The sequence below is a fragment of the Pseudonaja textilis genome, chromosome 5, assembly GCF_049901715.1.
Source record: "Pseudonaja textilis isolate UNSWEBS1 chromosome 5, rPseTex1.2, whole genome shotgun sequence".
NCBI lineage: Eukaryota > Metazoa > Chordata > Lepidosauria > Squamata > Elapidae > Pseudonaja > Pseudonaja textilis.
In genome coordinates this window covers 49,806,171-49,818,249 of record NC_141994.1, presented here as the reverse complement: position 1 = coordinate 49,818,249, position 12,079 = coordinate 49,806,171, and the positions used below count along the sequence as shown (strand labels likewise).

Sequence of the window (12,079 nt, the reverse complement as noted above, 5' to 3'; positions counted from 1 at the left end):
AAATGTCCTGGAGCCAGAGGTACGTGCCCGAGGATCTAGAAGCGCAATCGCACAACCACAAAATACGGCAACAGCCCCCTCCCCTCCTCCCCGATATTTCTGCCAAGAGTCGCTTGGCTCCTTCCCGACTGTTTCCAGTTCTCTTCCCACCCCATCAGCCACTGCCTAAAAATCCCAAAAGCCAGAGAAGGGCGCCGAAGGAAGAAGGGCTTTTCTCCTTTCTTGCCCCCGGTCTTCCTCCTCTAAGCCCCCTTTCTTGAGCTTTTCTAGCGGGCGGCATTCTTGCATCAAGAGGTCACATCACGCTTTCATTTCGCGGCTAAGGAACGGGCTGCCTGCCTGATAGGCTGCCGGGTCGGCTGGATGGATAAATGTCGGAAGGAACGTATAATCTCACTTCCCTAGAGGTGGACGCGCGCCCTCGGGGGTGTATTTGAAACACCCTCGATTAATTGGCTGCTTTGACTTCCCCACCCCCTACCCCTGGCTTGAAGATACCCAGGCGGAAGGTCCTCTGCAGAATATGTTAAAAGGCAGCAGCTTGGAGAGAGAAAGGGCACCAAATGCAGTATGCGTCAAACAGACCATCGCTCAATGAAGTCACTTAGCTATTCAAAACATGTTCTGCCATCACTCAACCATTTGCACCAAGAACGGCGCGCGGGGCGGGGGGCGGGGGGGGGCGGGGAGGAGGGTGGAAGGTGCTCTCTTTTCCTGGCTACAATCGTTTCCAGAGAACCGCGTTTGCTTTCGGTGAGCTGGGGCGAGAGAAAAGGGGATTATTAGGGCAGGTCGGCATATTTGATGTTCTTATTCCTGCTTCCACAGACGATCCCGCTTGCAATCTTGCGGGGTATGTTTCCCGTTCTCAGCCCTGGCATCACTGGCAGTTATCAGGACTAGCTCACTTTTGAGGCGGGGACACAACACAAGCCTGTAGACGCGTGTCCACCCTGTCCCCTTCCCCATGCTAGTTCTAACCTTAAAGAGCACGGGTAATTAGGAATTCCTATCTATCAAGCACCCCTACGCTAAGAGGATCTGAACTGTCAACATTTGATTTTCCTTTCCATAGTTCTCCGCATCATCATCATCATCATCATCATCATCATCATCATCTCTTCTTGCACACTAATACCCCTACATCTCTTGCACTCTGATTCTCTCCTCTTCCAGTGCCTGATTTTTCAGAAGCTAGCTGCCTGCGGCTTCTTCAGCTGCCACCCCGGCATATTACGGGTGAGAGCAGACTTGGCATGTTCTCCTTCACTTTCCCACTAGAGGAGGAGGAGAGGAAAGAGTTAGGAAGGGTGTTCACCCTTCCTGTTTCCACCACTTGTTCATTTGGAGATTTGAGTGTATAAATTCCCTTCGCCAGCCCCAAGTTCTAGAAAGAGCAAACAAAACCACATCTATCCCAAACTATGCAATGGTTGCCTGGAGACCATTATGAAAGCTCCCTTTCCCATTACTTAAAAAAGAAACTCTACTGGACCAAGGCAACGAGGGGACATTTGAGCTTACCAAATGAGACTGCTGCCTAGACAATAACAAAATCTACAGTTGGAGAATGACTTTAAGAATATCAATGGCTGCAAAGAAAACCAGCTAGATAGGAAGTTTGCTTTTCTTTGGTTTCCCTGTCCCAGATTTCATCAATCCAGTTCAAAAAAGAAGACCACTTATTCCCCACTGTTGTTATACACCCAGCAACCCAATTCCAATTATGCAACTTTTGACTTGCATTTTATAAAGGAACTCAGTAGAAAGTACCAAGCAATTCAGGGCATAAAGAAACAAATGGAGGGACAGGGGAGGAGGGGAGGGAATAATGGGAACGTGTCTGCCTTATATTGACAACTTGACTGCTTCTCTTCTGTAACTAAATCAAACACCCTGCTTTCTTTATAGTTGGGATTGAAGTGAGAAAATGGTGGAATGGGGAGCATGGGGTGGGGGTGGGGGGGGAGGAAAGATGAAAAAAATTGTAGAGATCGAGACTTAAATACCTTCCAAGCAGCAGGTTCTCCATAATCCAGAATGGGTCATGACTTCTTCGTTCTTTTTGCTGGTTTCATTATCTCCGGTTCCTTTCATCTTGCAAACCCCTCTGGAGTAAAGCCAGTAATCGGTTCCCACAGCTATGGTCATGAGGCTGAAGGCAGCGAAAGCACCAACGGTGGTTAAAAGCATCTGAACACCTCTGTCAAAGAGCCCCATAATTCTTCATTATACAAATACCCAACTGCTTTCTGATTCTTGGGCTGTTTGTGTGTGTGTGTGTGTGAGTGTGTGTGTGTATAATATTAGTAAAAGAAATGATAATCTTAATAACTATTTGAGATCAATAGAGAGAATCTATATATATAAAAAAAGAGGTAAGAAAGCCCACACCGAATCAGTGTAAATGAAAAAAATCACACAGAAGAGGCTTGATTTTCAAAAGGAAAAAAACAAAAACGTTCCAGTTGTTAATATTTTGTATAATATTATAAAGAAAATAAGAAAGAGAATAGCTAACCCTCCCCCCAAAATGAGATGCCTTAATCCCTTTTTCTAAAATTCTGGTCTCCAGTTTCCATATGTGATGGCTAATTTGGAGATGGCTTCCACAGTGAACAGGGGAGCAGTAGCAGCAGCAGTAGCAGCAGCAGCGGCAGCAGCGGCAACCGAAGCAGCATTCTCAACACACTCTCTCATGATCTGGACCTAGACAGTTAGAGACTGTAAGAGTAGAGATGCAACCTTCAGTCTTCTTGCTTAGCTCTGCAGCCTGTGCCATGAACAATCCTTTTCTTCCCAGTGTACATTCCTTGGATTTTTTCCCCCTTACTTTGTCTGTTTGCTGGTTTTAGTTTCAATTCTTTTCTTCTCTGACCCCGTTTTTCTTTTCCTTTTTCCCTTTTTACCACCAAGCCAGAATTGCCAGTTTCTTGTAAGCCCTTGCTTTCAACTGAACAGGTGCTGAGCATTTGCTTTCCATGGCTCTTCCTCCAAGGCAGTGGTAGAGAAGTAGTTGTTACTCTTTTTTTTTTTTTTTGGAGATGGTGAGCTTCAGGAGTGGTAGTAGCTAACAGTTGGGCAGGGGAGGGGGGGATTTCTTCCAGATGGGTTTTTGAGATGGATTTCCCCTTCCTGCTCGCTCTCTGCAAAGCTTCTGAAGATACGGAATCCAGAAAGGTTTGCTGCAGGATATGCTACCCGTCGGTGTCTCTCGCCTCGCTTTCCTTGTGAATTCCGCTCTCCACCTACTGCATTAACGTGGTGGTGCTGAAATGGACAGCTCCCCTGCGCTGATCACTCCGCGGTGCTGAAGAACAGCTCCGTTACCTCTTTGCCCGGGGTGCTGCCGGGAAAACCGAGGAGGCATTGGAGATTGGGGTGGGGTGGGGGTGAGGGGAATCTTTCACTTCCTAGATCCTCTTCGCCAGCATCTGTAAGTGAGAATAATTGTCCTAGCTCTCAGAAGCAGGAAGGGCGGGGCTATTAGCCTTCCTGCTTGTCCTTTTCCATTTTCACTCCTCTTCTCCCAGTTCCTGAAATTATCTCTCCTATAGGTTTCAGAAGCTCAGAGAGAAGCATATCTGGATCTTCCCCCTCTCTGTCCCCCCCTTTATTTATATTCCAGTCAAACCTTCCCAATGCTCCAAATTCAATTGTCACATCAGAATTAGATGAGCAACAAACTTCAACTAGAAGACAGTGAAAATGAAATAGAGAAGGATATAGTGCATTATGTGTGTTAGCAAAACAAAATAAAAGCAAGAAAAATCAATACTAATTGTTCTTCAATGTGTTACAGGGAAAAAAAAGAACAGATAGGTGCTATTGCTCAATGTTTGTTGTTTTATTCCTTCTTTAATAGCTGGAAATCTCTCTCTCTCTCTCCCTCCCTCCCTCCTCCCTCTTTCTCCCCTCCCCCCATTTTAAAAGATTCTTCTAAGAACCCAGATTGGTATATATTTTCTTTGTGGAATATAGAGTAAAGCAGACAAAAAGATTATGAATATTGTATTTGAAACACCTTTAAATTCTTAAAGAGAGAGGAGAGCATAAGGTGATAAGAAGAACCCTGCAGGATCAGATCAAATGACTGCCAATCCCATTACTTTGTTTCTTGACATGGCCTGGGAAACCTATGAGTAAAATTTGAGGATGATAGCTCACTCTCATTTAAGTCATTGTGTAACTTGAACATATGTGGTAGTGAATCTGGATGTAGCATACAGAGAACATGACTAAAGTTATCCTCCTCAAAGTATCTAAACTCCTCCCTCTTTAAGGCCATGGAAGTTATTTTAATTTCTAATTATGTTAGTGTAGTATGATAAAATAACATTGGACTGATTGTGATTCAATGTTATGTGCTTACCACCAAGTTAAAGCCTAATGTAGTTTATTTGTTTGGTTATAGAAACTTATGTGAACACAATTGCATTCCTTTCCTAATCCATGTTAAGATTTGACATGCTGTCTGAACAGTGGATATTGTGAACAAAGTAGTTAATTTAAGGTGTTGTGAAATTCCAACATTGAGATTTCTTATTAAACAAGGATTCTATTACAATATCATTAGGTGATAAAGCATTTAACAAATAAATCTGCAATAGTTCAGTGCCTTTCCATTGTTTTCCCAATTGTAATTAGTTAATAATGGACCCAAGAAATATTTGAAAACTCTAAAACAAATAATCACTAATTAATATAATAGTAAAGGATACCAGATGATTCTCATCTGCTTTCTGATCCAATCAATTGTATTTATCTCTAAACAATTTCATACATCAGAAAACTAGATATACTGGAAAGACCAGTGTAATTTTGTCAGAAGCATTTGTGGGGAAGTTGAATTTGTAGAAGAGATTGCTATGTGTTGCATTTTCATAACCCTGTTAGCCTTTCTTGTTCTCTCTCCTTCTCTCTTTAAAGGCTGAGCAGGTTTGGTTAAACAATCATTCAAGGATCTGATCTCCATTAATCAGTATGTGAAAGATAAATGACTTACCTGCCAGAGTAATATACAAAATGATATCATCATTCTTTAAGATTACTTTTTTAATGCTCTTAAATTGATAAAGACTTCAAGGTTTACCCATATAGTGATTAAACACCATTTAATCATTGGTGGCCAGTTGTGCCATTCCACAAGTGGCTATCTATGGAGTTGGATGCCAGGCTAAGGTAGAAATGTTGTTGGTGTACTACCTCAGCATCCTTAGTAAAGTTGTTTGATTTCATGCCTGGGATGATAATGGGTCCCCCAGCCTCTGGTGGAGGGAATTTTTAATTTTGATACCCTGGTGGGAGAACAGGATTGATTTAGATTGCATGCCAACTGTGGATTCAACACATCATATGCCTGAACTGCCTAGGGAAACCATTTTAAGCCAGTTTGGTCTAGTTAGTAGTTAAGGCACTAGGCTAGAAAGCGGGAGACTATGAGTTCTAATCCTTTATCAATGAAAGCCAGCTGGATGACCTTGGGCCAGTTACTCTCTCTCAGCCCAACTCAACTCATAGGGTTCTTGTGGGAAAAATAAGGGGGGAAGTTGTGCTGCATATTGAGTTTTGTAAAAATAATAAAGGTGGGAAACAAATAAACAAACAAACAAAAAGACCTTGGATCCAACTTTTTCTGTAAAATAATGGGAATTTGATTTGGAGGCGGGGGCCATCTCCTCTACTCATTTGTCATGGACAAGCCACTTCCTGTTTAAGCTGTGGTTAGATGACTCTGTTAGGAAGCTAAATTAAGAGGATGTGCCTAAACTGCCTTATGGGTTCTGATCATTTTCAGAGTGAAGTTGTGGAATTTGCCAACAATCTGACAGACTGTTCCATCAGATGCCTGGCTGAGAGTAAGGAGGGGATGAAAGTGCTTAACAGGATTTCTCTTGAGTGGCCTCTCTTGGTAATCAATCCAGGGAGTTTCTTGAATTACTGAGAAGATGGAATGTCATAAGAGACAAGCAGAGTTATATGGAAAAAGACAAAGAGCAAATATAATTAACCATAATCTGGAGGTAAGGGTTGATGTCTCCCTATAGTTATTGCATCTTTGGTTGCAAGCAAATACCTTGTTTAGGGATACCTATTTCCTGTTGGGAAGTAATAAAGTGGAGAATTTTCTTGCGCGGCAAGAAACACTTTCAAAACAAAATCACCCAGATTCACTCTGAATTGGAAGTTGGCTCCGTAAAGTCTCATGACAGGTGATTTGAGATTCAAATTTGTGAACTCTGAGGAAATGGTCAGAGTTGTTTACCAGATGAACTCCATCAACTATATATTTGATCCTTGCACTGGAGTGGAAGCCACAAATGGCTACGCATGAAGCAATTTATATGGATCCCTTCCAGTATGGATTCAGTACAGGCCAGAAAATAGAAAATGCTTGATTTGTTCTTGTAGATGAGTTGCAGCAGGATCTAGATTAAGGAAGTACACCTCTCCTTGCCCTGCTTGATTGCTTGGTTGCGCTTGATACCACTGGTCATGGTATTCTCTGGATCATCAGTGAGCATAGGATTTGGATACTATTCAAACTTTCAGTATAAGCACACTTTCTGTGACAGGGCTGGGTTTCCTAAAATTCTGGCATACTTTTCAAAATTGCTACCGGTATTATTCCTTTCTATATCTGTGTTCTACAAGTAATTTTGCCACTTTACACAACTGATGCTATTCTCTTACCCTGTTTGCAAAATTATCAGTAAGCAAATAGGGTCCACTGAGAAGTGCAAGATAATCTCTGATCCCACTTGCTTTGCAGAGGTGCTAGCCATTCCAATAAGTTCTATGCACCATTTCTTTGCTCATAAATTTAGCACAATATGAATTAAGTCTGGGAAGAAAACTATTGTTTAAAAAACATAAACTGACTCTGTCTTAATTCTATTTGATCTAAGACAGAAGGAAAGCTGAGCTGCTTGTGTTTGAGATTTTAGCACTTCACAACAGGGTGAGCTTCCATTACTTGCCCCAGCTCCTGCCTACCTAGTTGTTTGAAAGCATGCAAATGTGAGTAGATAAATAGGTACCATTTCAGTGGGAAGGTAACAGCATTCCATGTGCCTCAGAATATAGTCAAGCCAGCCACATGACCACATATATATCTAACAACATGGCAAAACAGAAGCACAGAAACACATTTGAATCCAAGAAGGAGAATAATTTGTTAGCGAGAGGGAGAGGTACACGGAAAGAGAAAACAACAGATTTGGAAAGGATTACACTTTCCATGTTTTTTTCCTTTCAACAATGCATGTATTTTCATCTGTGCATTTTTCCATTTCTTTTTTGTCATTCTTTTGAAAGCAATAAAATAATAAATTAAAAGTCTTTGAAAGGATTAAATAGTTCCATTGATTGTCATCACACTAGTACAAAACTCCCCTTCCAGTTGTTTTTCTTACATCAGAGAAAGAGAGGGAGATTATTTAAATAACATAATGAATTGTTTGCACTGTAAAATATAGTTTTGCAGAGTTTGGGCTTGAAACTTTATATCACATCATCACCGGATGCTCTCTAAATACCTCTAGGAATTTGAGTATTTATGAAATTACAGAAGTTGAATAGTTGCTTGCATAAAAATGTAGATCATGACTGCAGAATTACTGTATTAATTCCTTTTTATGCTGGTAGTGTGCTAACTGCTGTTCATTGAACTGGCTAGTAGGATCTGAAGAAGCGATGCAGCAGACTTACCTAAAACAGTTCAGTTGAAGCCTTTCTTTATTCATGGATGAGCTTAGATGTATGTCAGGACTAGGTCATGGCCTATAATAGCTGAACAGAAGTATTGTGTAGTTTAAGGTGAAAATTGGGGTGGTTAACTCTGAGCAGAGATTTCCATCTTGCCCAGCACTCTATTTCTAATTCTTTTGACACTCATCAAATTGCTCCTGCTTTGGGTGATGTAACCAACAGAAGCCTGATTGGCTTTATTGAAAGAAAGCCTCCATTTGAACACAAGGTAATATACCTGTCCTGAGATTTTAGTTCAACATATTCTGTTAAATGGAAGAATGCTGAATTGGGTATATTTATATATTTATATCGGAATAACCGTGATGAACTTGAATGGCATTTTGAAGTCAGCAAGAGGGCAACCTTTATGCCAAACTGAAATAATAAAGACACTTTAAATCCGTAGTCATGTGGTTGGCAGACACTGACAAGAAGAACCATTACTGACACCTGTTCTGTTTGGAAGGTGTCCTCTTTTTTGTGAAGTGTGATGCTCTGAGGAGGAGATGCATGACTTTGTCTCTGCTTTTTAAAAATAATTTTATTCCATACTCTTCAAGTGTATCTTTATCTTTTAGAGGGATGTCTTGTACCCAAGTGCCACAAAAAGACAGCTGGACAATATACACAATCCCAGGACAAAATTACTGGAAAGTTAGTGGTCAGAATAGTGTTTTTAAACTTCTCCCTCTTTTTTATATTCACACATTAAAAACAAATGGCAATCTGAGCACATGAGCTTCACTCTCTCCTTTAAGATATTATAGCTAGGAAATTCATGAACAACTAAACTGCTGACACTGAATGGTCAGATTATCAATAACATCAACAGAAAACGCAGCTTTGCCATTTAAAAAATATTGGTTCAGAATTCAAACTTTTAGTATAAGCATACTTTCTGTGACAGGGCTATGTTTCCTAAAATTCTGGTGTACTTTTCAAAATTGCTATTATTCCTTTCTATATCTATGTTTCCAAATTAACCTTTCCAGTTTTCACAACTGATGGTATTCTCTTTACCAGTTTGCAAAATTATCAGTAAGCAAATATGGTCCATTGAGAGAAAGAAGATAGTCTCTGATCCCATTTGCTTCACAGAGATGCTAGCCATGTTTGCTGTTGGATATGCACAATTTCTTTGCTCATAAGCTAAGATATATTATAGCATGGGAAGAGAGGAGGGTCAGTCCATTCTTCAGTCCTGGAAAATACAATCACCAAAAAAAAAAAAAGTTTTGTTTTTGCAAGCTGCAGACATCAGTTTCCATAAGGAACAAGGGGAATAAAGGACATCAAATCACCCTGTACATAAATACTGTTTTTGTATCCTTGAGTTGTTCTGTTCTCACCCACCAAATTGGTGGTATATTCACCTACAATTCACACCATCAAACACAGTGAAAAATTGGGAGGAGGTATTTCATAACTGCTCTATTTAGGTTTGTTCCATTCGCAGGTTATAGGCTTTACAGGGAGTCTGGATAATGGAGGCCAGTTGCTTGGGATTGCAGCAGCTAACTAGGAGGCCAACTGTTTCTTCAGCTTCTTTGCTGAGGCAGCATTTGCTGTCTCTTGCTGTCATCTCAATTCTGGCTTGTTATGTATTTGTTCTTAAGACTTGGTCTTGTGCAGGCAGGAGTAGCCCCTTTGTCTCCTTCAATTGTCCTGCTCTTAGCCATTGCCAGGGTTTGCAATTCTCTGCTTTTCCTGCTAGTTTTTATTTAATGTTTGTGTACTGGCCATGTGATACTTTGCATTGCCCTGTCTCTTTTCTATTCTTCTAGTAGGTAATTTTTGTCTCTTTGATATTCAGTAAGCTTTCTTAGTGTACTAGGTTCAGTGCATCTTCTCCCAATGACCTTTTATCTTCTTCAACTGTCTGGTCTACTTACAAAATTCCACATTCATCTATGCTCCTTGGTAAGTCAAATCGTCAACACTGTTGTGCAGATGAAAGGCATGGTTCATTACAGAGGTGCTATTCAACCGGTTCGCACCTACTCGGGCGAACCGGTAGTGGTTATTTGTCGTGAGTCACCGAACTGGTGGCAATCCCTGGCTGGCCATGCCCCCAACCTGGTTGCCCGGTCGCTCACTTGTGATCGCTCTCCTAGCTTTCGTTCCCCACGTCCTCTTTCTCCCCGGGGAAAAGGAAGAAAGGCATGGATGCTGCAAGTATTACTTTCCCCGTGTGAATTAAAGTGTCGGGAGTGAGAAAGAGTGCGGTCTGAAAGAGGGGTTGGGGATGAATTGAGCCTTGGAGCACTTTTGCAACGTAAAAGAAATGCATTTTGGAAGCAGGTCTTTAAAAAACTTCTCCAAGGATTTCCCATGGACACTGAAAGTATCGCTTTCCCTTGTGAGTTAAAGTGGTGGAGTGAGAAGGAGTGCGGTCTGACAGAGCGGGTGGGGGAATCCACTCAAGCCTTGGAGAAATTTAAAGGAGCTGCTTCCAAAATGTTTGTCTGTTAAGTGCTCTGTGTGTGTGTGTGTGTGTGTATGAGAGAGAGAGAGAGAGAGAAAGAAAGAAAGAAAGAAAGAAAGAAAGAAAGAAAGAAAGAAAGAAAGAAAGAAAGAAAGAAAGAAAGATGAAGATAGAGAAAGAAAGAAAAACATAGGAAGAGAAAGAGAGAAAACTGTGCTATTATTTTTAATTGTTCCATTATTTATCATGTGTTAATATTTTACACTGTCCCTACACCTAGAGTGATTTTTCTGCCTTTCTTTTGCCCAGGGCTACCACATATTTTCAGGGTTTACATGCATTCAATGCCAATAGTCCAGAGCATAAAATACACACGTGTTTAACAAGAATTGAAAGGGACCTTGGAGGTCTTCTACTCTAACCCCCAGCTCAGGCAAGAAAACTGAGGATGCCAAACTCTGAGCAGAAATCCTGGGAAAGGTTGTCAGAATAATACTTAGAAGGGACCTTGGGGTGAACCCTATACCATTTCAGAGAAATGGCTGTCCAGTCTTTTCTTAAGAACTTCCAGTGATTGAGCACCCAGAACTTCTGGAGACAGGCAGTTTCACTGATTAATTGTTCTTACTGTCAGGAAGTTTCTCCTAAGCTTTAGGTTGCTTCTCTCTGTTTAGTTTCCATCCATGGCTTCTTGTTTGCATTCTGCTTCTTTGGAAAATACATTGTCCCCCTTTCTTTGTGGCAGCCCCTTAAAAGCCTGTTGCCTATCACACTCTTGAGTAAAGCATGTGAGCCATTTCCTCCTTTCAGTGGTCCATGAAAGTACATCTATAGTATGCAGATAATAGTCAAAAAAGGTGAACATTTTTACAGAACTATAGATAAGTTGAGGCTGGGTGACAAGGAATGGCTAGGAGGGGAGGGGCTAGGTGTGGCAACCCTTGATATGAGTGACATTGAGTTGGCCATGCCCACCCAGTCACATGACCACCAAGCCATGCCCACCCAGTCACATGACCACCAAGCACACCCACCCAGTCATATGACCACTAAGCCACACCCACCCAGTCACATAACAAGTCATGCCCACCAAATAAGCCACACCCACAGAACTGGTAGTAAAAAAAATTGAATTCCACCACTAGTTCATTATCATTGTTTTTCTAGTCTTCCTATCCAGTGCTTCAATTCAGTGCTCTAGTCTAGCTGTATATCTAATGACTGGATTTACCCAGGTGTTAATTATCTTAATGATATTTCTGCCACTGAATTGGACTTTTAAGAATGTCCAGGTATTTGGAGTAATCCAGATGCTTGTTATTTCCATAAAACATCTTGATTTCTTCGCTTTTCACTTGTTTGCCCATGTTTTACAACCATGATTGAAAAATGCTGGTTAAAATGTGAGCTCTTGAGCTTGCCATCTTTATAGCACATTCCTTTTTGTTGAGTTTTTCCTGGTGAGTCTGCCTTGGGAACCAGAGGAATCCAGGATATTTGGAGTTTCTCTTTGACTGAGGAAGAACTATCTTTGGAAGCAGATATCAAGTTGCCTATTTCAACATTAAATTTAGGGTCTAGATTTACTTCTCACACTAGAACAGACTTTGATCTGATGATTCAGTAGACTCTTCTGATTCAGCATTTGTTCCCAAGGAGTGAGCACTAGGAAAGATACTATGGCATTAAATACATGAAAACATTATTTCTCCTGATGCGCAATCCTGCAAATAGGAGTAGAAATAATCCAGTCCACTGGGCAGTCCTTGAAAATAAAATCAATATAGCTGATCAATATCTAAGTCTATTTTTCTAAGTGTATGTCTCCACAGGAACCACCCCAAAGGCGTTCATTTGAAGGAAAGTATTACAGGTAGTCCTCAATTTAAAAGTATTCATTTA

General features: G+C 41.0%; 1 protein-coding gene across 2 annotated transcripts in view; it reads right to left on the bottom strand.

Moving 5' to 3' along the window:
• Positions 1–3,143, bottom strand: part of CACNG2 (calcium voltage-gated channel auxiliary subunit gamma 2) — a 143,823-nt gene extending 140,680 nt beyond the window's left edge. For both annotated transcript variants that reach the window (XM_026699966.2, XM_087934825.1), the window contains exon 1: positions 2,010–3,143. In XM_026699966.2, the coding sequence (XP_026555751.1) occupies positions 2,010–2,220 (211 nt within the window). In that variant the 5' untranslated portion in view covers positions 2,221–3,143. The remainder of the gene's footprint in view (positions 1–2,009) is intronic.
• Positions 3,144–12,079: the final 8,936 nt, after the last annotated feature.